This window comes from Tauraco erythrolophus, chromosome 2, assembly GCF_009769465.1.
Source record: "Tauraco erythrolophus isolate bTauEry1 chromosome 2, bTauEry1.pri, whole genome shotgun sequence".
Taxonomy (NCBI): Eukaryota; Metazoa; Chordata; class Aves; order Musophagiformes; family Musophagidae; genus Tauraco; species Tauraco erythrolophus.
In genome coordinates, this window is record NC_141466.1 from 114,586,958 (window position 1) to 114,613,523 (window position 26,566).

A 26,566-nucleotide genomic window follows, 5' to 3' on the forward strand; every position below is an offset into this window, starting at 1 on the left:
CAAATTCCCAATTTCTCAATTCCCAAGCCATTTTAGAAGATAAAGCTTCACATTTCTTGCGGAAGCTGGAGTTTTGCTTAGCTTGCTGTCTTTTCAAACACAGGGAAAGAGGTTTGGCACTCAGAATTCCATTAAATGAGCAATTTCCTGTTTTTATCCTCTTTAACAGGAGTAAATTGAAGGCCTTCAAGTGTCCAAAACCAACAGTACACTCTTCTGCCACCTATTCAGAGAGAGACGCTCATCAACAGCTTGTAACTGAGCTGTAGAAACCTGATGATTTTCTCAATGCAGGGAAGGGAAGACAGGTTATGTCATTCAGTTGACAGACTCCATGGAAACTACGCAAAAAGAACAGCAAATATCAATTCAGGACAAAACATACTTTATTGTACTGTAATGTCAGAAGTACAAGAAAAGTACTGCAGAGAACCATGCTAATGGGGCTTTTAGGGTCTGTGAAGGACAGAAGTACAAGATAATGGGGTACTACTGTACTCAGTGCAAAAACTGATTCATTTGAGGCACAAGTACACTATTGTTTAAGCAGCTTGATTCAAGCGCAGCTCTGGTATGGGATCTACTCTGTTTTCTTTCTATGTGACAATTCTATAATAAAGCTACTTTTACATGAAATAGGCAGTAGATTCAAGTCAGGGGTGTCCAAATCGCCACTTGGCAATCAAAAAAAAAATTAAGAAAAATACTCTGCATAGTCACCCTCCACATTTTAGTTTCAGATATGGAGCTGTGGCTAGTGAAGAAAAGTTATTCTGAAAGTTCAGAGCCCACATCTGTTTGGTTGGGTGGGGTTTTTTTCCCCTCTTGTACTTCTGTGGGTAACTTCTTTCACATTGACCACAATTTATCCAATGAGAAAAAAAAAACCAACTCGTATCTTTGATAAGGAATCATACATATCTAACATTCAAATTAATTTCAGCCCTTGATATCTTAACTTATGGCTTAAGACACAATAAAAGTGTTTGGGCACCCTTGAGTTACGTTAATGAAGAGCATCTTTGCTAAAAAGGCAAGCAAGATCACTTTTCTAAACAGAGCTGACCTCTACAAGAAGAAAGCAGGAATCCAAGTCACTAGTTGCTACTAGGCTGACATGTACTGCTGCCCAGAAAGATAAAAACGTAACATCACAATGAAAAGGTTCAACAAAGTTGAAAGATAAAGGTTTCAACACCAGAAGCAGCATTTGAAAACAAGCTGTTTAAGTTCATCTTTTCAAGAGATGCAGATTGCATAACTCTAGGCATGAACAAACATGCTGGCAATCTTCTCCTTTTACACAGCAGCTGTGTTTAACATAGGAAGTTCTGGGTTTAAAGAAAGCTACTTGAAGAAGAACTAAGATTTGCAATTGCCTGTCTACTTAATGAGATTAGTAGAGAAACGAAAAAAATTACTACTGAAACAGTAGTTTCTCAGTGGATCCCTATCATTACAAACACAGCTTCTGATTTGTAAGCAACGCAAGACTAAACAGACAACTATTATTTTATATTATTACTATGCTTATAAGTTACATCAGTTAAAATCAAAAAAAAGCCAAGCAGTTTTGCCCTATTTCAATAGTTTCCAATCAACACCAGTTTACATGGTGAATGGGACTCCACAAATAAACGAGGAATGGTGACATCTTTGGGTCAAGAACGACAAGAAATAATGGGCTCTGTGCTACCAATCAACCTCAACAAGAATATGGCACAAGGGCCAGCCCAAGCTGTACCAACACTGAACCTTTAGCACTCGGCACAAATTCGGATCTCTTCACTTTAGCTAGCAAATCAGGTGAAAAGACTGGGTAAAAAAAAAAAAAAACAAACCACCAACTAAAAACTTAAGCCAAAAATTGGAATATACTTTGTAAAAAACATCCGTAGTTTTAAAATAACTTTACGCTGACATCAATTTGTGCAAACTAAAAAAAACTCATTGATTTCTCTCTAACAAAAGACAAATCCCTCAAATATTTTCCTTTTAGCCCACTGTATCTGTAGATACAATCTCAAATCTAACAGATATAAATGCAAGAGAGAAAAAGTTACAGCATCTGCACAACATTCTTTCTACAAACAACTGCTGGAGGGAAAGTAAAATATAAAAGGAATAAAGAAAGGAAGGTTCCATCCGAAATACTCTCACAATCTTTCCCACTCTGTAGTCCATGAATCCGACTCTGATGCTAAGGTGACAGTGTATGTAAGCAGATTTTTTTGTTGATTTTATTATTTTTGAGTTTCACTTGAAGAGAACCTGCTAAGAGACTGAAGTCTCTTCAGGAATTGTCGGATGGAACATGCTCCTCAAATCCTTCACTCTCTCGGACCAATGCTCTTTCCAGGATAACGCGGCCTTCCTTGTAGCGCTGGCTGTCTTCAGTGGCAAATTCATAGATCCAACCCAGTTTGCTGTTGCAGTTCTTGCAGCTCACGTCTCGAACCATGTGGCGGCCAGTGAGCATGACCCGATCCTGAACTTCACTGTATTGCAGATTTACCACCTGATACAAACGTAGAAGGGACAGGGAAGAGAAAGGATTAGTCTGCCTAGAGCAAAGCTTGGTAACAATGCGCATGAGTATGAACATTTTAATAGTACAGAGCCTGTGGCAATGCACATGAACTGAAAACTGCAGTGTAACAAGCCAACAGCCCTTGAAAATCTCCTGCTTGAGAAGGCAGCACTTTAAAGATGTGCTTCACAAGGACGTATAAGCCTCACTGTTCAACTGAGAGACGCAAAATGCTATCACAAGACATATGAGAGAGCAGAGCACTGTGTTCAACTTTGGGTGAGAAATTCCTGGTGAATAGCTTGTTAACTAATTTATATTAATGCACTTGTAATATAGCTAACCCATTTCTTCAACTGATGTGATCGCTTACTCTCAGATGTCAGAATCAAAACATGCAAAGACATACTTCTTTAAAAATCCTGGAGTGTATTTGAAATAATCATCTAAGAGAAAGAAAGGCTCAGAAGCTGAGAATGTAGGCAATATGCGCTCACCTTTATCTGTGTGCCATCTCGGCAGTTTAAAATGGACTTTTACTTTCTTTACGCAGCAACACCACAGAACCAGGAGGTATAATTCTGATGGAATTAAAGTTGATGTCAGAGCTAGATCCAAACTGCTAATATGTGGTAGGATTCTAAAAGACAGGGCTGCACTGCTTTCTCAGATTTCTACCTGACTGTGCTTGCCTTCTCTGCTTCAGATGTAAGGCTTCTGACTGCAGAAATGTAAAAATCAAACCTCTGTCATTAAACCCCACTATGTAACACAAGAAAAATTTGAACATCAGGATCCTGTGCTTATAGGACAAGAAAGAAATCAGATACACAGCTCTTTTTTAGCTACACAGCCTGACACTTACATATAACTACTACTGATAGGATACAGCACACCAGAAACCCCAAGGCCAAGCACAGTTATGTGAAGATATTACTGATGCCTCTGTCAGCTCTGCCAATGGCCAAATGGCTTTCAAGAAAAAAAAAAAAAAAAACAAACTAAAACACCCCAATCATGACATGACCAGGAACTTTGTGAAAAAGCAAAGGACGATCACTGTTTTTTCAATGAGTCTAACAGACAAGTCTGTGTGGAAGGGTTAATAAATAATGCTACAATTCCCTCAGAGGTATGACTTTCATATTTCAATCTGTTGAATTAAATCAAATTTTATCAATAAAAAGATAACATTAAACTAAACCAAAGTATTATTGCCTGTAAAAGAGATTGTGGTTACCTGAAGTTGCCAAACGACTGTTAACTTAAATGCGTTTCGAAAATTAAACAGAGTACTATCTAGACTTTTTTTTTAACTGGGTAGAAGTACAAATGCCTTTAATAAGGCCAAGTGCAGAGTCCTTCACTTGGGGTATAAAAACCCCAAGCATCGCTATAGGCTCGGGGAAGAGTGGCTGGAGAGCTGCCTGGTGGAGAAGGACCTGGGGGTGCTGGTTGACTACCGGCTTGATATGAGCCAGCAGTGTGCCCAGGTGGCGAAAAAGGCCAATGGGATACTGGCGTGTATCAAGACTAGTGTGACCAGCAGGAATAGGGAAGTGATCCTGCCCCTGTACTTGGCGCTGGTGAGGCCGCACCTGGAATACTGTGTCCAGTTTTGGGCCCCTCGCTTTAAGAGAGATATTGAGCTCCTGGAGCGAGTCCAAAGAAGGGCGACTAAACTGGCCAAGGGGCTGGAAAATAAAACTTATGAGGAGCGGCCGAGGGAGTTGGGGCTGTTTAGCCTGGAGAAGAGGAGGCTGAGGGGAGACCTGATTACAGCCTACAGATACTTGAGAAAAGATGGTGGGGAGGTAGGGGAAGGGCTCTTTACATCAGTGTTGGGTGATAGGACAAGAGGAAATGGGTATAAGCTTAGTCAGGGGAGATTCAGGTTGGATGTTAGGAAGTATTTCTTCTCTGAAAGGGTTGTCAGCCACTGGAATAGGCTGCCCAGGGAGGTGGTTGAGTCCCCATCCCTGGATGTGTTTAAGAATAGGATGGATGATCTACTTAGCGATATGGTTTAATGGGGATTAGGGACGGTTGGACTGGATGATCTCTAAGGTCTTTTCCAACCTAGAAATCTATGAATCTATGAAACTCTTTGATAGACGAAAGATACTCTCACAGTGAATTTGAGGTTCATATTACAGAAGTCTCCAAAGTTAAAACCCCATGCATTTTGGCATGATGCCTCTATATACACAATCCTCTCTATAGTCTTTTAGTATTGCAGATAAACTAATTTAGATAGCTTGCCATCAATAGTGAACACCTTAAATAAAAATTAAAAAAATAGCTATTATATAACATTTCATCTCAGAAGTTTTTTTTTAGTTTTGATGACAGATTCATATCCCACAAACTCATTTTTCAATAGCAAACAGTAGTTCCCCCTCAGCTTCTTACCAACCTTGTTAAAAAGAAAGGCTCTTCCCGTGGCCCCCGTGAAACGAGTGGAGATGAGCTCAGAACGATTGGTCAGAATCGTGTCGCAGTTTGCACAGGAGAACAGGCGAGTGCCACCGATATGATCCAGAAAAATTCTTCCCATTTTTAGAACTTACGTAAGTTTATACTCAACCTGAAAGCGAAAAGAAAGACCATGTACATGTGAATAAAGCTTTGCAGCAGAAAAAAATAAAATCCAAAACACCCTGTATATATGGCAGAATATTCTGCAAACCAATTCAGCTAACGATGGCAGAGGTTCTTTATTTCATAGATGAATCACTGAACTTATAAACCACGTTCACCCTTTCTCATCAGGTTGAGTTCTTTCCCAAAGTGACCATCTTACCAATAAGATGACATACCTAGATGCAAACTAATTACATTAAATGAGCAAAACATGAACTGAAACCTTTAAAATATAGTTCAGACATTTGCAGACCACTACTGGACCCTACAGTTCTTAAACTCAAATTTCCTATTTTCTTTTCCTCTTTAATGCAATACTGAAATTTCATTCCAGTATATTTCCAACAACTCATCCATCTTAGTCAGCACTGGGAAATGAAGCACTGAGAAGTACACTGAGTCACCAAGACAATTATAGTTTAATTTTCCTAAGTCATCCCCCCTTCTTTAAATATATATTTATTTTGTCACTTCTCCTCAGCTTTGCACAATTTATGACATGCAACCACACACCACCACCATCCAGGACGCTTTAGTCTTCTTGTATAGCAGACTGGGCTACTGTATTTGACTTGACACTTACTGGTTTCATATACATAACAACATAGGAAAGGTTTGGATGCTACTCCACATAATAAACAATCCACCTAGTCTTTACACTAGACAGCTTTATATGCAAGAGTTTAAAGCTGTCTAATCTAAATGCAAAATACTGCGTCACTTACCTAAGCTATTTCCAAAGCATCCTCACTAAAATACCTGAGCAACTCCAGTGAGCAGAAAAGGAGACCTTAGAAAGTTTATAGCAGCAGAGCTGCAGTACCTGGTAAATAAACCTCTCCACTGCTTGGAAAAATTAAAGTGTCTCACCAACTTTATACTAACCAACATAAATTACTCAAAGTTAACTAGTGAGTAGGCACAGAACATATCAGACAGCTGAAAACTTAAATCACGAAGGATGAGGTAACACGACAAAGGAATTAAATGATGATGTCATTTCCATTTCAACTGCAGAAGAGTTTTATGACTAAACATCTATAGTTAAACAAGTTAAATATACCTCCATTTATGCTTCAGATGTGGAATCAGAAGAGTATTGTCTCTTCTTTTTTCATGCACAGCAATGCAAAGTAAATCTGACACACTGCAATATTAGAGTTGTGTGGGTTTTAATTTTCAGAGCAGGAGACAGTGTGCTGTTCATAGAGAAATTAATCAAATTTTGTGCTCATCAAGTTGAATATTTTATGTCAAATGCCTTTAAGAAGTGCAAATACCTAAATTAAACCCATTTCATGTTTTAGGGGATCAGCTTCTTAAAGCTTACTCTGACGTGCACAAAGCAAAAGGACTAAAACACGCACCTGCACACACAAAACTTAAAACACCATTTTTACACGTAAAAATCATAAGTCACTGACATAATGACTTTTTTTCATTGTTTTATTTCACCACTTTGTTTTGTTACAGTGTGTGGCAATGAAAAGGGTTCCTAGTATTCAGCAGAATTTAGCACAAGTTCCTTACATTCAGACTTTTCTAATCACTATTAGTCTTTTGTATCCCATCTGGAGGATACAGAAAAATTCAAAGCAATGGAATGACTCTTTCCTTTAAAGGTGATATAACACCCCCTTTTCTTCTTGAAAGGATAAATAACACAGGTCTTGAGTTAGACAAAAATGTCAAAGTCTTAGCTGGCTGAACGTAGGGGTGTGACTCCTTGTGACTCCACTCAAAATATAGGAAGCATTTTTCTTCAATTTCTCTAAGCATTATACTTTTCTAATATGTCTTTATCTTTCCTAGCAAGCGAAGGCAAAAGAAAAAATTAAAATGTGAACAGTGACAGCATGAAGGAAAATGAACAGACAATAAGTGTGAATAAACAAGTATCAGTCAAAGTCTCCAAACAGAAGAAACTGCAAATACAAGCCGTAAAAGCAATTGTGACAGATATGCCCACAAGGCACTTGGCCTAGCTCCATGTGCCATCCTTACTAATTTTGGATAATGTTATTTTTGTGTTGATTGTATTGTGAATTAAGAAACAATTAACCGATCATAAGTTATTGTAAATGTGGAATCAAACATCCAAAGGGGTATTTCTTTCAGGGTAAACACAATGCTTACCCTGTCAGTATTTTTAGAAACTATCATAAAACAAATCCAAAAACATCTCTCTCTACCAAGAGCAACACAAACACTAAGCTTGGCAAGTGACAAGAACAGATCCATTACACAGACTAACCTTGCAAAGCATGCCATTTTGAAAAACACACATCTGGACACTTAAAATGCAAATATGTCACCTATCTAAAACCAGAATTCATGTTACTGCACCCAGAAAAGCAGCAACCCAAAGCCACTAAAACCAAAATTTTAATACTCCAGAAGAGAGTGTGAGTGTAATTCTCACAAGCAAGTGAGAAGTCAAAGTGACACACAAATGTATTACTTCTGGATATGACACTATGCACACCTTGAAGTGCTGAGTCCTGAAGATGCTGAACACTAAACTCAATGCATAAAGAAATATGTCCAAAGACTTAAGGCTGAAAAATCCATCTGTAACACAAGGCCTAAAATCTGCAATTATTTGTATCGCCCCAAAAAGCCGAACGTATCTAAATGAGAAAGAAACTTCCAGTAAGACTTAGATCGCAACAGAAAGACAGAGACAGCACAAGGCTGTAAGAACTCAGACCAAAGTTACAGCAGAATCTAATAAACCAACTGGTACCAGAAACATTTTCTTCAGAAAACAGTGTACAAGAAAACATGTATTCTTGAAATAAATAAATAAATCCACGGTAAAAAATTTAGAAAGTGGAATTCTGCAATCTAATTATAAGTCAAAACAGATTAGATTTTGGGTATGTTTTTTTTTTTAAGAAACTGATAAAATAATGGAATTCTACTAGAATGTCTAACGTTTAAAATAACCTCTACATTTAATGCCGCATGGTAGATTTCAGTCAAAATAGATAGCTGCCCACAACTATCATTGGCTCTGGGTTTTGGTCCCTACAGATTTCGATGAACCCTGCTGAAGTGTTACAAAGCTAGTTACCACACATTATCTTACTGCTCACAGTAGCAAAGAGTACAAAAAAAAAGTTACAAAATGATTGCTAGTAAGGCAGCCTTCAAACGCTACATTTGATCATGAGTTTTCTGAATAAGCTAACAAGGAACTTTTGCTTTTTCCCCTCATATAAGGCAGAGAAGTTAATTTCAACTTGGGATCACTTCACACTCCTCACCCCCGCCGCCCCCCCCCCCCCTCAAGCTAAAAACGTAATATTCACTTATGAGACCAATCAGCAGGTACTTGCTGTGGATAAAGACTGTTCTCTCCCATGTAAGGATCCTGAATCCAGTAGGGCATACTCATTGTACACTGGGCAAAAACAGAACAAGGGAAAGCAATTTGCCATCGCTCTGAGGCTCACATCTCTTACATACAGAAGCGGTGTGTACAAAGTCACCCAAGATAACTGTAGGGTTTTTTTTCCTATAGTTTTCACTTCCCATGTAAAAGGTGTGGGCGTCTATTTATGTTCACACATATATAAATGATCCGAAAAAAGCCACTTATAAGCAGCTTTTATAGGCAGTGGGAGGGCTCTCTTAAATGAAGAGAAGTCAAAGCATGGTGAAACATTAAAGCATTTCTACAGCTTAAGATCCTCCAACTAGGGGGAGGAAAAGGTAAGAAGTGCACTTACCCATTCACCCACTTTCTATACTTAAAACCAGTGAAAACAACTGCCATTGGTTCAGAGAGCCAGTCAAGATCCCCATTGCTATTCACAACCCCAGAAAGCGACACTACCGTATCACACCAATTCCATCCTGCTACTAGCAGTATTTTCAGAAGCAGTGGAGAGGAATCTTGGTTATTCATAAAACCAAATGCTGAGGAAAGAAGAGAGATTTTTCTTTTCGGCCCATGACTTCACCTTGGAAGTCAGCTAAGCATTCTTTGTTGGATATGCGCCAGTGACTAAGTCCTAGTGATCCTGCCCTCATGCAAATTACCAAACACAAGTCATAATATTAAATTTATGGCTCAAACGTAAAAAAGGCAGACTGACTTACTTTTGCTAACGGAATATAAAGTATCTACCACTTATCAAATCTACCTAAAGAGACAGGTACTTTTATGAACGGAGAGTGGATGCCACTGTGTCATTAGTCAGCACCCCGATCGCCACTATCAACGCTGCATTCTTGAGAGGACCTTTAGCAGAACAATCAATGATATCTTGTATTACTTAGCTTGCTGACAGTGCATTGTTTTAGCAGTATGGACCTTGATACAACTTTAGTCATACTGTGAAACATTTCCTGCCTGCATGCTTCTCCTAGTGAGTGCACGGCCAGCCAGCGAGCACAAGCTCTGTGGCTGTGTGCTATAATACGTATTTGTAGAGCACCATGCTCCCAAACTTCCACCTGTCTCTCAGTGTTGATTTTGGCAACATTGAGCAACAGCTGTCAAAAAGCTGACATTCAACAGCTTAAATCCGACCACTGTCTGCACACAGAGCTGAAACCACCTGAAGCACTACTTGGTTGGTATTTGTGCTGCCTAATCTTCCTACCTTCAAAAGCAATAAAGAACAAAAAGGTAACACAAAGAATTATTTATTAACATTTTAAAACTAACAGTCAGTGTTTTCTTTTCCCAGAGTGCAACTCTTGAAGACACAGGACCATCAATGTTTGGGAGATCCAGCAGGCACTTTCTATATACACACTGGACTGTGGATACTTCAGGAGCCTCAGCGTTGCTTCAGCACCATCTACTGCATCTCAGATCTACAACAGAAAACAGCTGCTAGTGAAAGGATAAAAAACTGACATCCTCTCTTTTGCCATTTCACTGGCTAAAAACATTTTCCTTTGTACAGTGAGCCAACAAGCACTACTCTCCACAGTGAAAAAGGGCCATGCATTCCCCTAGGCTCAGTAAAACATTCTCAGGATGTACTTACTCTGGAACCGGGCTTAAAGCTCAGCTTTGCATCTCAGGAACTGGGCTCAAGCTTCCTCTTCTTATCTCAGAGACAGACAAAAGAGGAAAAAGAACACTTAGCACAGCTACACAAGACCACACATTAAATAATCACTGGGTAAGCATGAAAAAATAAAACTTGTTCCTTACCTTCCCAGGCTTCTGCTGCTCTCAAGTGGGGGGTACATCTGAAAATACATACGTGCTCAGTCTCTTAGGAGGTCTGAGATTCAACTGTCTGTCTGCCACCAACTTCTGCAACTGCTGCAGTAAGCAGGGCCCAGCCTCCGGCCTCTGCCTACGTGTAGAACTCGTTATCACAAAGCACCACACGTAGCCAAACACAAAGAAAGAAAGTGAACTGGAAGAGCATGCTGTGCACACTGGAACCACCCAGCTACTGTAGCAAACAGCACAAGGAAGTTAATACTGTCAAATGACCCAAGAGGCTTCAGCAAAGTAACGAAAGCTGTGCCAAGAGGCAGTGCACAGCATCCACCTAGAGCAGGGTGTCTTGCAGGATGAAACTGCATTTGTGGCAGTTACACTAGCGTGATTTTCTAGTGCAAGTTGCAGATGTGTGATTTTCTATTGCAAACTGGCTTTATTTCTTGCTAAAGCAGAGCATCACATTGGGATACTGCCATTTAAACACGTTAACATGACGTTATATTGGTGTATGCAAATATACACTTTTTTATATATATATATATATAAAATATGCAAACACTAATACAGGGTAGTTTGTGTCAAGTTTACAGACAGCAGAGCCATACAGACAGGTGCTTGTTTCTAACACAGCCCCCATATCTCAACATCTCCCACACAGTAACTTACACCCTCACAACAGCCTTGCCAGGTAACATATAAAAGTATTCGTTTACAAATGGTATCAGCCTCAGATTAATTTTCTTTGCCACTACTACACAAAGAGTCCAAAAGCAGCAATTATTCCCATCTCCTTGTTTCTTTTTCCTTCCTTTTTCCCCCTTCCCTTCCAGTCTCCCCTTTCACTTCCCTATGAGAAGAAAAGGATCACTTTTTCCTCTCTTAATTCCTCAACTGTTTTTAAGAAAGCTGTATTTCTTGGGTTTGTAATAAATTTATTCTTACTTAATTAAGCAGATAAGACAACTTTTGCCTATCACTCCATTCTGCAACTTTCACAAAGCTCAACTAATTCAGATTTTCTGTTTTCACTAACTTTAGTGCTGAAGTGATGCAAATCGTCACCTGAAGACATCACTGGTCTCATGAGTTAAAAAAAAAAAAAAAAGAAAAACAATCAAATGAACTAGCTTTAAAGAAATGATGAAAAGACAGCGATCATCAAAACTTCCACACAAACTACATCCACTGGCAGAAAGGTCACGAACATGCTTGGTGCATCACACCAACAAATTCTTACATCAACTAGGAAAACTCCTAAACGTAGGTAAAGGCTCCAAAATTGAAGACAGTCTTGCTACCAAACACCCACAGCATACAGGCATTTGCTCTATACATTTAACAAGACATTTTTAAGTTAAACCTTGCTTAAGGGAATTATGTATTTCAGCAACTATAAATATTCAACTATATTTCAACTATATGTATTGAGCAACTCAAGATTTCAACATAGCTCAAATGATAGTAAACAAACATGAACCGATGACCTAACTTGGACAACACCTCTTCAAGCTTGTGATGACTACCAGCAGAGGGAATGCTAAATATATATATATTTTTTGTGTGTGTGTGTGTGTTCATGTGTACAACTCTCAGTCTGTCAGATGACAAGTAACAAATCTCATCTGTTCTTCTCATCTCTGCTGGGCTTTGAGGTGCAATTTCTTTTGTCCTCACACACTTGGCAGTCACATCCAAAACTCACTCATCGCTATTATTATTAAAATCTATATATAAACAATTATATCTGCGTTCTGTAAGTTCAGTACTTCCACAACTCAGGAAGTGAAAGTAGCAGATGACAGAAGCCTCCAAATGATATTTCTAAAAACCAACATTAGAAAAAGAGAGTAACACTTAAAAATGGACAGTTTCGTTTGTCACAAACATTACTTGAATTCAGCTATCCGGAACGAGTCTATACGTAACAGGATTTGACATAGCTGTTATACAGTTATGTATATTACCTATATGGCTGAACCAGTGCATGAGGGAATCTTTACAAGCACGGAGGAAGCTCCCTCGCTTCTGCCATCAGTCACAAACATCGGTTACACTAACAGTTCACCTATTGCCATTAGTTGTTGACATCAAGAGTCGCCCTGTAACACCTACCACTTTGAGAAGAGCCAGGCCCTGCGCTTCTCTCTCACAAGACTTGTGTACTAGCTTTGTTATTCCTTCAGTCTAACCCTAACGCCATGTTCATTGTTTAAAGAAGATAAAAGAAAACTAATTTATTAAATTATATCACTGCATTAGTCCAAAACGCAGCCTTTATTCTTAAATAAGCATGCTGGATCCATCTAATGTGTATCTGCCTGCAGATTATAGACGAGGCCTGTACACAGAGTAACAAACGAAGAGACAGATGACAGTGTTCACATTCCTTTTTGCTTTGACTAGAACCTTTCCCAGAGCGAAAAAGCGCTTGCCAAATATTTCGGTTCCCTGGGAATCCATACTTCCGAGGGGAAAATCCACCCTAAGAGCTGAGAGGCAAAGCTGGCTCATTGCTGGAAGAGCCGCCAGCACCTCCGTAAGCAAGTAACAACCACCACTCGACCCCGGGCAACCGGCTTCCCGTGACAGTCACCTAGGAGGCAGGGACACGGGTTTTACTCAGGGCTGGTTCGGCGATGAGTAAGTCCTCAAGGAGTGGCGAACAAGCAGCACCTCCTAATCGGGAAGGGAGGAGAGAAACGCGTCCAGCGGCACTGCTGCCCACCGTGCGGCACGGCTGCTGCCCTAACCAGGCAGCGCAGCCGGCAGACCCGCGCTAACGACAGGGCGGGGGGGTAGGGGGCAGGAGCGGCGGGACCGGCGGAGGCGGCCCGAACCCCCGAGCGGCGGCCGTGGGCACCGTGCGGGCGCCGGTGTCACGCCGAGGCGGGGGGCGGGGGGGCCACACGCCGGTCCCCACCCCCCGCCCACGCGTGCGCGGTGCGGCCCCGCGCGCCGCGGCCGTTGCCCCCGCGCCGCCGCTCCGCACAAAGCCCCGCGCGGGGGCGGGCCCCAGCTGAGCGCCGTCACGGGGGCGCGCGCAGCCAACCGCCGCCGGCTCGGCCCCCGGCGCCTCCGCCGGGCGCTGCCGGCAGCGCAGGCAACTTGACAACAAACAGGAGGAAACAGCTGACGGGAGGCCCCGCCGCCGCCGTGAGGGGCGCACAGGCCGACCACCGCCCCCCCACCCCGGCCGACCCCGCCGTCTCCGCTCCCGCACCGGCTCCCTTCTAGCCGTGCGGTGGGGAGAAGACGACGCGGCGGAGGGGCCCGGGCACGGCTCCTCGTCCCCTCGCCCGGCGCCCCGCGTAGGAACGGCCCGAAAAGTTGCCACCGCCCCGCCGGGGAAGGGAGCCGGCAGCGGCGGTGCAAGGCCGGTGGAGGAAGTTGTGGCCGCGGCGGGGAAGGGGTGCTCGGTGCCGGCCCTGGGCGGAGGGCCGGGCAGGAAGGCTGGGCGGCGCTGGGAGACGCTGACGGAGGAGGGGACGGGGTGGGGGAAGGCCGGTGCTTTGTCGCTGCGCCGGGCCGCAGCGAGGCACGCAGGGCCGGCGCTGACCCCTCCGCGCCGCCGGGCCGGAGCGGCTCGCCCGGGGCCCCCGCCGCGGCCCGAGAGACACAGTGCCGCGGCCCGGAGCGGCGGCCGCCACCTCCCTCCCCAGCCGCCGGCGGCCCGCCCCGGCCTCCCTGGGCAGCGCGGGGCGCGACACAGCCCCCCGCCCGGTTACCTGGCGCAGGGGAGCAGTGGCAGCGGCGGCTCCGTGCCCGGTGTCTTCCCCCCGCCCTCCACAGCCCCGACGCTCCGGCTCGGCCACACGACTCCGCCCCCCCGCGGCCCCGCCCCGCCGCACGTCAATCAGCGCTGCCGAAGCTCCGCCCCCTCCGCCTCACGGCCCGCCGCGCCCTCGGTCGCCTCACGGCCGCGCCTGGCGGGGCGGTGAGCGATCCCATCGTGCAGCCTGCATCGCCGCGGCTCTCGTCGGCGGGGAGACGGGGTCGGGCGGCAGCGCCGAGCCCTTACCCGCCCGCCGAGTCCGCTCTTCAAGCGCCTGTCAGCCGCCTCCCCGAGCCCGGTGCCCCCCGGTCGCGCCGCCGGCCTCCCGGGCCCCCTCTCCTCAGCGGCCCTGTCACAGGCGCCCACCTCTTGCTGCGGGCGCCGAAAGTCAGAGCCCCACTGGACGTGCCGACCGGGCCTCCCTGCGCCCCGAGAGCACGCCGACATCGGCTGGGAGGAAGAGGAGTCTCTTCCCCACGCCCCTGCACGCCCAGCGGCTTGGCCTGCCCTGGCAGCGAGCTTCACCATGGCACAGGTCCTCTGAGGGTTTGCGGCAGGGAGGGGCGCAGAGGTGACTCTCCAAGTGAAGCTGTGGCTGATACTGCTTGCCGTGTTTCAGGTCACTCAAGTTGAAATCTTTGCGTGACACCTTAAATACTGCCCGTGATGGAGATGAAAGACAGGGAAGAAAGCAGCAAAGTATTTGTGGCCCTCATTGGCCGTTGGTTGCAAGCGCTGTCAGTTCCTTGCCAGTTTTAATGGCTCAGAGCTCATGTAGAGGTTGCATCCTTGGCAAATAAACAGTGATCTTGGCCAAAATAGAATGAAAAAAATCCTTTTGAGTTGTTGGTTATGAAAAAGACATGAGAAGGGGTGGGGTTTTCCTTCTCCTGTGGGGCAAGCTGTGCCATTTTGAGGATTGATGTTCTAATAACGCCACATCCATGATGGAGAAAGTGTATTTTTCATGCATGGCAATTCCTGGGTCTATCCATGTGGTATCACCAGAGGAGCTGTAGTGATTGCAGGAGGGAATGACTTAGCAGGACTCTTCTGTCATTTCACATCGAAGGCAAAGGGACATCTCTTTGAATGTACAGCAGGTAGCACATAATTATGTGTCCAGCTGTTCTTCAGCTTGTGTCTTCTTGCATGGTGGTGTGGTTTAGCCTGGACGGCAACTAAATGCCACACAGCTGCTCACTCACCCACCCGCAGGGGATGGGGAAGAGAATTAAAGAGGAAAAGGGAAGGAGACCTTGTGGGTCAAGATAAGAACAAGGAAGGAGACCTTGTGGGTCACGATAAGAACAATTTAGTAACATAAGATAATATATTAAAATCTATATATGCATAATTATAATAATATATACAAACAAGTGATGCACAGTGTAATTGCTCACCACCCAGTGACCAATGCCTGTCCCATCTCAGCTAATGATCCCTAAAGAGATAAATCCAAACACTGCAATCCCAGATGAGCGAGAGGCCTGAAAAGAGAGAGAGAGAGTACTCTGAGAGTCCAAGAGTGAGAGCCCCTGGAAAAATACAGGCCCTTCTTTCTGGTCAACCCTCATCTTTATAATGGGCATGACGTTGCATGATATCAAATACTTCATTGGCCACTTTAGCCCTCAATCCTAAATCTAAATTCAAATCATAAGGAAAGTTGTGGACCCTCTGTCCCGGCCATGCTCCCCCCGCAGCCTGTTGGCCTGTTGTGCTCCTGCACACTGGTAAAAACATGGGAAGCTGAAAGATCCTTAAGGTCTCAGTGCCAACTATAAACACCAGTGCGCTATCAACATTCTTATCATAATGAATCCCAGACTAAAACCAAAACATAGGGCTCTTCTAGCTGCTAAGAAGAAGATTTCAGTCCTGGCTGAAACCAGGATTCTTTCTTTTACTGTTAGAAATAGCTAGGTAGAGGGGTACAGAACTGCCCGCATGAGGGTAGACAGTCAGTGATGGGTCAATGTGGATATGTTAAGAAATGCTGTTTGCTTTGGGCAGACCTCCGAAAAATCAGATCTCTTCCATGTGGTCAGCTCTGGCCTGATCCTGAACAGAGCTGGGAATTGACATTTCGCATCGACCTGTCATCAACCTCTCTTTAGATCATGCAAAGGAAGTGAAAACCTGAAAAGTGTTGGAGCAGTTTGTCAGACAGTAATCGCCACTTAGTTGATGGCATGGGGACAACAGAAGTACTAAGAATATTAGAAGGAAGCCATAAAGACCGTGCCTGGGGTCCCATTTACCACCAGTAAATGGAGGAAATAACTGGTCTAACATGCCCTGTTTGTTAAAAAATTGACCTGAGCTGCTGGTGTGCTTCGCTGAGTAAGCGTGAGCTTTGTTCCTAGTGGGTCTGCTCAATCTCGTCACAGGAGCTATATGAAGGTCCAAGTCTTAATTGTCTTTGGAAAGCTCCTGTAGAGGGCACTGCAAAGGGAGCCAAAACAAGAGGGAAAAGAGAGGCAGAGCAACATTGTTTCAGTCGGCGTCGGTGACTGGGTCTTACACAAGGGCCTGTAAGTTCTCTGCTTAGCTCTGCTGCCGAGGCACCTGTACATCGCTCTGCAAGTCAGTTCTTTCTGCCTCATTTTCCTGGCTGTAAAATGAGGAGAGCAATCCTGTATCTGCCTTACTGGGCGGCTGCATGTTTGCTTAAGTACTGTTCTCCAGCCCGGGCGAATGGAGGGGATGTAGGTTTGAAACATTGCAATCGTCATAAAAATATTACCATGAAAATAAAGCAAAGCCCAAACCTATGGACAGTATTAAATTCTCAGCAGCAGGAAGGGTAGCTGTACCAGTCAGAAAGAAACCAAACTGACCGTGAGACAAGCAGAAAATGGATCAGCCTGTGCTTGACAGATGGTGCCAGGGTCTGATGTTTTTATTTCCCTTGCAGAGGAGCTTAGAGGAAGGGGGGCAGGGGAGGGTGAGGTAGGGCACGTTTATTAGAATGAAGCAGCTGGCTATAGCACTGAAAACACCAAAAAATACCAAAAGCAGTTTCCAATTAGTTTGTAAGGGATATGCTACATATCAGCTACAGGGTGAAAAACAGGAACAGCACCACATGGCACTTTTAATTTTCAAAGCAGCCTGAAAACGTTAATTAATCCTCCTCTGACACAGGGAAACACAGTGCAGTCAGCAGTTTTTTTCTTTACTTCTTATGCCAGGATTTGGGAAGACCCTGGGCCTTTTCCACAGCTGATTCGTATCATGATAGCTCAGATTACTCAGGAGGAGCCAGTCGTCTGTGCAGCACTACTGAGCAGAAAATGCCCTGTTAGACCTGGAACTTAATGAACCAGAGAGAGGGGAGATGCCTGCACCCAACAGCCTTAGTAAGGCCCACCTTTAATATTTGTCCCATCTAAATACTTTTTCCAGCACTGTGAGCAAGGAAGCATTTCAGAGAAAATGAAGTGACTGCGGAATTAATCGCAATCTCAGAAAGCATTGTGCAGTGAAACTCAGACACCAACGTATTGATGTAATTAAAACCTCTGACAAAACTTCAGTGGAATTCGGCGGGACATGGGTACATCCCATTGAATTAGTGTCAGGGCTTGGGGGCTGCTTGGGCAGATCTTCTCTCTTTAAAGAGAAAATATTACAGCTTAGTGGTTTTTACTCCTACAGTCTCCAGAACCACTATTAATTTTCCAGTACGCTTGTGGATTCCTGTGTGGCAAAGCTGAGCCTACCAAACCAGGCATGCCTGAGGTGGGACAATGATCTAGCGGGATTTTTCATTGCTGTTTCTCCCATGCCCAGGATTTCTGGCAGCAGAGAGGAGGCAGCTGAAATACAGAGCTAGACTTACAGGCTGTGGTCTCTCTGAGAGGCAGCTTGACTCCTAGATGCTCTCCCTGTGCCGTCTCAGCTTTGCCTCACGTGAAAGCCTGGGTTCGTCCCACTAGGTGCTCTTGTTATTTGACAGTGGCTACTGATAGCTGGCGTTTTTCTGTGGAGCTGGTACAGCCTGAAGCTTCGTTCTCATAAAGTAAGCCTATTGACACAGAAAAAAAAAAAAACTAATTACCTTTCATTTTCCCTCATAAGCTGACACCTATTGCTTTTGGCTTACCTGAAAGCTGACATGGGCACAAGCGCCATTTACAGACATTTTTTTCAGAGGGCTGTGTTTTGTCAGGGGAAATTATTTATACAGTTAATCTTAACATCGGAAGATGAAGATCAGTGATGAGGAGGTCCCTCCGTGCCCTCTCCATAACAGCAGAGCTGGTCTCATTATCCTGTCACCCTACCTGGTAGCCGTTGGCTAGATTTTAAAAGGTGTTTAAGTGCAAAACTCCAAAGCACCTGGGAGCGTATGAAAGAAAGAACTTAATGTCCAAAGAGAGACTCAGAATTTACGTGCCATTAGTAAGATGCGAGGACGGAGACAACAAGCAGGCCCGATGCCAGGGAATGCATAATGCTCTCCTGAAGAAACGAAGAGTCATCGTTGTGAGCATTGCAGTTCAGGGAGGCCGCAGAGGGACAGAAATCACCCTGAAGCCATTCATTACTGCAGTGAGCGGGACTCACCGCCATTGCCTAGCAAAGGAAGCAAGGAGGGCTGGAACACCTCTGCTATGAAGACAGGCTGAGAGAATTGGGGCTGTTCAGCCTGGAGAAGAGAAGGCTCTGGGGTGATCTTATAGCAGCTTTCCAGTACCTAAAGGGGGCCTACAGGAAAGCTGGAGAGGGACTTTTTACAAGGGCGTGTAATGATAGGACAAGGGGCAATGGATTTAAACTGAAAGAGGGGAGATTTCGATTAGATATAAGGAAGAAATTTTTCACTCAGAGGGTGGCGAGGCAGTGGAACAAGTTGCCCAAAGAAGCTGTAGATGCCCCATCCCTGGAAGTGTTCAAGGCCAGGTTGGATGAGACTTTGGGCAACCTGGTGTAGTGGAGGGTTTCCCTGCCCATGGCAGGGGGCTTGGAACTAGATGATCTTTGAGGTTCCTTCCAACTCTAACCATTCTGTGATTCTATGATATCAAAGATGGGACAGGGATCTTGCAGGTCTTTTTGCATTGCTAGGCCTTCTTTTTTCAGTCTTCCGCAGTGGAGGACGATTACTGAAATAAGGAAACTTTCAGGTTGTGGTCTCCTGCAAAGGGTCAGGCTGGTTATTATTCTTTCTGTATACAGGCTCCCATAACCATCTTATCATAGGACAAAGTCACTTCATCCCTTCTTCCTGGAAAACGTTTAGAAACCCGACCCTTCTCAGAAGATCATGAGAGGCTTGGAGGACAGGCTACCTGTAGGACAGCTATGTGCTTGTGCTTTCCTCTGCTGCTGTCTCACAAGCTGCTGTGCAATGGCAATGCTCTGCAAGATCATGTGAGTTATCAACCTTTTATTTGGGGGAGATTTTATCAGGTGTTCAACACATGAATGATAGCCATGTGATTACGTGACTTCCTCCACACAGTCCTGGTCTGATGCACATGTGTGTGAGTGGAGAGAAGACACCCTGGGGTGGTACTCCATTGACCCAGCTGAACAGGGCAGGCAAGGATCCAGCTGCCAACTCCCCTGTATTTTACAGCACGTGATTTCAAGTGAGCTTTCATCCTCAGCTGAGGAAGTAAAGCTGGAACCATTCCTTTGGCACAGAAAGACTTTGCAACAGCTGCCTACCAGGAGAGGAGATAAACATTTTGAGGGCGAGCAGCTACTCCAACGCACGTGGACTTCATCAGACAGCCTGGGCTGTCCCTATTGTTTGTGAGCACTGGATGAGAACAAAGCCAGATTGGGCTAGAAAGGGCCCCACACAGAGACATTCAGAGCACATACAGAATAGGACGCTTTAATGGCTACACTGGATCACCATTTTTTGATATAATCAGAGGAATCTACTAGCTTGGGAAAATATATATATATGTCTATATACCCAACTGAGGCCTAGATGAATTCCCATAACTGTTCCTTTTTGGTTGCACTTATCAAGAGATGAAACTGGTCCGTTCCAATTGCTGCTTCACAGAGAGGAGAGTGAGGAAAAACCTTCGTAGCATTGTCAGGCTTTTTCATTCACTGTTCCTAGAGCTCTGGGTGGGGCTTCCCAGCTACAGTCAACACAGCATTTCCTTGAAGGTCTTGGAGCTGGTTCAATATTGCTATCAGTCTTTTAATAGTACCACCCCTTGTTCAGAAGGCACACATCTGGGTGTCAAAAGTGAGCCTATTTGAAGGAAAAGAGCTAGCCCCACTCTAGGCTTACTACTCTTTTTTTTTTTTCCATAGATCTCTACCCAAAGACATTTATCAAAGATGCTAAACTCAAAGGGAGCAGAAAGCAAAAGGCAAGCAAAGCCTAAGGAAAGAAACAACTGGCCCACATAAAGAGAGGAGACAGAACGTGCAAGAGAAGGGAACAGGACATGGAAGCCTACCCAATAAGTAGCCATCCATACCACTGAAATGATGGGGGAGAGGCTTGTATTGTGGTCTTCTTGACAACCTAATAATACTTGTAGTCAAACACTCCTGTGAAGGCAAAGTACACATAAGACTGGGAGAAGAGCTCAGCAGATGTGTGTCCGAGTTTAAAACCAGTCTCCAGGATGGAGAAACCTTGAGAAGGCAGACTTGTGTCCAGCAGCTGTGACATGCAGGTGGCACCACTTCCTTTAGGGCACAGTGTGTTTCAACAAGTGAGGCTTGTGAGAGAAGCCCCCACCTGATGAAACAGAAAATGCCTGGCTCCCCTTCTGCAAATGCTTTAGAGGTCTGTGAGGGGGCTGTCAGCTCAGAGACCAGCTGTACAGCTGAGTAAACAATAACATATTTGTCTCCAGGAGAAACGAAGCACAGTTTATTCCAGGGCATTACTGAGACCACCACAGAAGTGAGAAAGGATTTCTTTCCTTCCCAGGTACAACAGTAACAAAAAGCTGGAAGCTGTCTGCAGGTCTTACATTGGAATGTCTGGTGATGAGATTTTGTACTTACACAGTATCGTGCACATACAGATTTTGAAGTATTTTGTTAAGCTGAGTAAGCAGCGCAATTCTTGCTGCAGAGATAAAAATCAGGAGTACAAGAGAGGCAAAGCAAATGATCTGGAGTGCCTTGTCCTGCCAAAGGGAGAATGGCAGGGTTAGGCCAGGAGCACAAGCCAAAGAGTCTTCCATTTGCTGTGCTCTCCAGGCTCCATGTTGGCCAAGAGCCCAGGGGAAGGCTGTTTGGGGGCTTTCCTGCGATCAGTTGCTTATACGACAAATATAATTGTTCAGCACATGTGATTGGCCTTACACAGGTCAGGCTCCAAGTCAAGGTAGCCCGAGTCATTCATAAGGCAGTGAAATAGGTGAAAATAAGAAGAATAAGGAGCACTATGGGTTCAAACTCAGACCGGCTCACAAACCTGTAGAACAGCATGCTTGTAAGCAACCCATAACATGCCTGATTCAGTTTTCTTATTTCACTGGGACTACACTTAGAGATTGCTTACATTTGACAGAGGTGAGAAAGCTTTCTTCTTAGGTTTGCAGGTCTGATACAAGGCGGATATTGGCCTTCACAGATGATTATGCATCAACAAATATATCATGGGCAGGCAACAGGGCATCAACAGTACCTCAGCAGGGACCAATACGAGACCTGCACACCCAACAGAGCACAGGGTGAGGGTGGAGGGTATGGAAGGTTAGGTCCTGGAAGAGGAAAGCTTTAAGGGAAGAGTTGGACACTCCATGCATTTTGAGGGGACACAAAGCAGGAACAAAGCAAATAAAACCACTAATTTGCCTATAAAGCATGGAAGAGTATTCCATCGTTACTGTTGTTGCATCATTATTAGTCAAGCTTCTAGGCACCTGCTATGTGACAGCTAATTATTATTATTACAGTGTTTAGACAGATTTGTAAAAGGCATCATGTAGGTGCCTCACTCCCATTCATTCAGAGAGACTTAGCTCATAGTCCAGCCTCAACCTGGAATATGGGAGGCTAAGTGAAGCGATCATCCCTTCATGAATCTCTTAACCAGCAAAAAGCAAATGTACTTTCACAGGTGCCCTGTTAAAATCTAGACTTGTTTGAAAAGACTCATTAGACTGAACTAACCAATCTAATGCTACATCTGAGCCCTTGAAAACTAAATTGTGAAAAAACAGTCTCCATCTCATGCTAAGTTCCAAACAGGAAAGACCTGCAAAGGTGTGTTGTGCCTCCTCCTGTTGTATTCAGATACATAAATCATATAGCAATGAAGAGAAGATAATAGCAATTAGAAGATACCCGCATGGCAAGACAGGGTTTAATTTAATGGAAAAATACTGCTGTAAGGACTGCAAACCCGAGAAACAGTCTGTTACCATCAGCAGGAGAGCTGGGTGTCAAGAGTGCCCTCAGATGTCACCTTCACAGGCACAATGCCATTGAAAAGCTGCTCTCATGGGCTATGCTAGTATGGTCTCTAGTGAGCTATCAAGATAATTTCTTTACAGGCCAATTAGTAAGGCTAATGTTGCAGGTCTGGAAGGAGGCCTGAGAACATGTGGTCATCTGCAAGTCCAAGCATACCCTGTGGTTTAGTAGAGCTTAGAACACCATCAGGGTCATAATCTACACCATGTGGAGAGACGATAGGAATGTCTAGTCCATATTTACTTATACCACCAGCCACTCCCCACTTCCACCAAATCAAGAGCATTCAAAAAGCAAACTCCAGAGGGATGAGTAGATAGATATGAAAAAACCTGTAGCAGACAACAGAAAGGACCTGTATAAACCCATTCATAAGATAAAAAGGAAGAGAGCTGCAAAGCATAAGTAGTATATTCCTCATGGAATTCAGGTTTGCAAGTATGCATAGACAGCTCTGCATAGAATCATAGAATCATAGAATCGTTAGGGCTGGAAGGGACCTTCAAAGGTCATCTAGTCCAACCCCCCTGCAAGGAACAGGGATATCTCCAACTAGATCAGGTTGCTCAGGGCCTCATCCAACCGGGCCTTGAACGTCTCCAGGGATGGAGCATCCACCACCTCTCTGGGTAACCTGTTCCAGTGTTCTACAACTCTCATAGTAAAAAATTTTTTCCTAATATCCAACCTGAATCTACCTCCCTCTATTTTAAAACCATTACCCCTTGTCCTATCACAACTGGCCCTCCTGAACAGCCTCTCCCCATCTTTCTTGTAGGCCCCCTTGAGGTACTTTGCATAAGCAAAGATGAAATGCCACAAGTAGCTGGACCTCCTTGCAAAGGGTGCTAAGCTGAACTGGCTTCTTCCAGTAATATAAACGACAGCAGGCTTAGCTCCAGAATATTTGCCAGGAAACAGCAATGGCCTTCTGTTCCCAAAGGGCAGGCAAGCCAGGAGGCAAAGGCAATCCCAGCACAAGCAGTGTCCTCAGTGATGGAGCACAGCCCCACAAGACCCAAACACAGCCAGCAGGGACAAATGCCGGTGGCAGGGTCCATCAACAGCCCCAGACACAGCAAGCAATGAATCAGGTCCAGACTCCATGGAAGAACAAAAGGAAACAGAACCAGGACTGGAGATGAGTTGTAACATACATCCCGGGGAACTCATCCAGGAGAAAAACCACCTACTGTGGAGGTCCACAGCCCACCTCAGAGGCAGGGCTGGAGGCAGGCACACCTGCAACACAGCTCAGGCAGGAGTTGAGCAACTGCTCCATCCAGAGCTTAAATGGAGCCCTGGAGCCTGTGGGCAGGGAGTGTGGGTGGAGACCCCAGGTGAGGCTGGTCAGTGCAGTTAAGGCCTTTTAGTACCCTCAGGGCCATGACTGTATTTCAGAGTTAACATGCCACCGCTAACTGAGGAAGTGGATGATAGGAACAGGTTAATTTGAACTTCTCACAGTTTAGCACTTCTGTTGGCCTTTCCTAATTCTTCTTTAAAAAAAAAAAATCAGCTATTATAATTTCTCCATGGAAATATACTGACCTCAGTCTGGTGGAATCTTGAGTTCAAATCTGATCAGTTAGCAAGAGAAACGTGTCTGATCTCATTCCAATTCCTTGCAACTTTTTGCCCAAAAAATCATGCACGCTCTTGGCAGTTTCCAACTCACTTTGGGGAGATCCAGTTTTAAATAGCTGAGAACAAAGTCAAGAAGAAGCACATCACAAGGACTAGGACGCTTTAAAACGTGATACTCAATTGACCTGTGTTTTCTTATTTTCCTGTTCCCCCAGTTGGTACACCAATTCAGCAGTAACTTCACAGATCCCTTCTGTACTTTTCCTCCCCTTCCAGATAAAATCTGGTAGTCAAACCTACTGGGATTTGTGGTTGTTTTTTTTTTTTGTTGCTACCTCAGGCTGAGAAGCAAACTCAGAACCTCACAGTGTGCAGACAGTGTAACCACTTGCAAACAAAGGGAGCTGGCTTCTCCCAGGTCCTCTAAGTCCTGACCAAATGTGTTTCTGTTTGGAAGACTTCTTGTGGGTAGCTCCCAAAGGAACAGAACGATGCCGTACTCCTTCCTCCAAGACAGCAAACAAACAAGATAAATCCAGTGAGGCTTACACAGAAAAAAAAAAAAGGGAGCTGATGAAACAAATGGAACAGCTCAGGACTAGGGGCAGAAAAGCAAAATGACAGAGCCAAGAGATGGATTAAAAATAAATAGGTCAAAATCTGTCGGAAACACCAGGAAAAGCTTTCTCTGGCAAAGTCGCTTCAGTGCCCGATCAGTAACTGAAAGCAGAGTTGAACCATGTGTCAGGCAGGTGAGTTTTCTGTGGTTGTTGGTTACCCCCTGGTTTCTGAAGGCACCATTAGTGGCTATCGACAGTGTGTGAAGCATCACTCTCCTGCCTACATCCCTAACCTCTAGGACAGTGATGCATACATGAGCCACGTTAAATTGCCGTCCAGCCATCCACGGGCAGCCCACATACTTGCATCTGTGCAAGCTCACCGTTACTAAAAGTTGTCATTAGCTGCTGAAAAATGAGCGTGGTGGGTCTTGGCTGGGGGGAGGTTAGTGTGCAGTGACTCACTGCATGTACCCGTGAGCAAAACGTCAGCAAACACAATTGGGACCGAAGGAGAGATGGTTGCTAAATGATCAATTTAAGTTAATCAAGACTTCATTATTCGTGGATTTTGATTCTGGGTAACCTGGGAGGTTTTCTTTTGTGTGGCATAGCTGCCTATGTTGACTTATCACACTTGAGGGCAAATGATCCTTAGCCCTCGTCTTAGCTATTAAATTATGGTATGCAGCTTGTTTGTTTTATCTGTTCCTCAGTTCTTTGGCCCACACCCACAATCTGGTCTTTCATTTACATGGGGGCAGTGGCAAGCTCCAGCTCTGCCTTAGCTGTTGAACACAGAAGTCTAGGTAATACTGGGACAAAGCTGAGATATAAATTAAACTGAAACCTTTCTCTAGAAAGCTGTCTTGACACCACTGCTTAAAGTAAGCAAACTGAGCAAACAGTGAGCTGAAATAACTGCGTACATAAACCATCTGAAAATAGCCTGAGGCGCTATATTGAGGTAGACAACCACCTTATAAAAGAGGCCCTTTATGCATGTCCCACTGAAATATCCAGACCCAATGATTTTCCTGCCTCAAGCAAACCAGCATTTGAGAGTTTCTTAGGGATTGTTCCTCCTCACTGCGCATCATGTGCTTGATTCTCCACTGCCGTGCTTTTTGTGGAGTCATTTAAGACTGGACTAAGCTCTGCGATCCTGCCTCTCTAGGAGAGCGCTGTAGAGTTATAAATACTCAACATGAGACAGAGTGGCTTAGAAATCCATTTTTGGCTCATAACAGCAGCTCTGAAGTGGCGACTCACAGCATCGAGGAGTTGTTTCTTATCAGCTGAGCAGAACTCAGCTTTCCAACTAATGCTGGTCTTCTTCCTTATTTCTAGAAACCAGCATATGTCAAGTGAAAAGGCAAATAGAGGAAATAATTTCCTGATGTTACTCTCCCATTAGTTTTACACACAACTGTTGGAGCCGTAGCAAGACTGATCTGTGGCTGGGGAGGGAAGAGGAGGCCATCTGTGCTATCATGAACAGGGGAGGAGGTCTCCACAAGGCACTTCCCTGCTCACATGAGCCTATGCCAAAAAAAACCCCTGATGGCAGAACGCAAGGGCTTTGCTGTTGGTCCTACAAGCAAATCACTCAGTGCTCTGCGTGATGGCAGAAACCCATCTCAACTTTTTTTTCTATACAAACTTGTATATTAAAGCAGAAGGGAGGTAAAGGAATGGGTTACATCCAGGCAAAGAAGTCAGGAATAAACGTCCCTTCGAAGTACAGAAGAAGCATACACAGAGATGTGGTGAGTAGGTGCAGTTTATTTCTCCTGTCTCCTGCGCTTGCTGTGACTGTGGGCTCTCGGGACCTACACTGCATGCCACCTTGCACTTTG

The 26,566-nt window shown here is 44.6% G+C and overlaps 1 protein-coding gene across 6 annotated transcripts; it reads right to left on the bottom strand.

The window, feature by feature from the left end:
• Positions 1–364: 364 nt before the first annotated feature.
• YPEL5 (yippee like 5) lies at positions 365–14,173 on the bottom strand. Of its 6 annotated transcripts, XM_086631772.1 has the most exons (7): positions 14,096–14,173; positions 12,958–13,046; positions 10,350–10,493; positions 10,180–10,244; positions 9,852–10,003; positions 4,947–5,117; positions 365–2,518 (listed from the first exon to the last, which is right to left on the bottom strand). In XM_086631772.1, the coding sequence occupies exons 6-7, from the start codon at positions 5,085–5,087 to the stop codon at positions 2,294–2,296; spliced, it is 366 nt and encodes a 121-aa protein (XP_086487898.1). In that variant the 5' UTR covers positions 5,088–5,117; positions 9,852–10,003; positions 10,180–10,244; positions 10,350–10,493; positions 12,958–13,046; positions 14,096–14,173; the 3' UTR covers positions 365–2,293. The 6 variants fall into 6 exon arrangements, with proteins under 6 accessions (XP_086487898.1, XP_086487900.1, XP_086487899.1 ...); XM_086631774.1 differs by lacking the exons at positions 10,350–10,493; positions 12,958–13,046; XM_086631773.1 differs by lacking the exons at positions 12,958–13,046; positions 14,096–14,173 and having other exon boundaries at positions 10,180–10,239; positions 10,350–10,879.
• Between the last annotated feature and the right edge of the window lie 12,393 nt (positions 14,174–26,566).

Bases quoted from the DNA above. Each gene is read 5' to 3' on its own strand.
- YPEL5 (XM_086631777.1), bottom strand. From the start codon at position 5,087: ATGGGAAGAATTTTTCTGGATCATATCGGTGGCACTCGCCTGTTCTCC. The intron at 2,519-4,946 runs GTTGGTAAGAAG...CGTTTGTATCAG, and splicing joins GAGCCTTTCTTTTTAACAAG to GTGGTAAATCTGCAATACAG.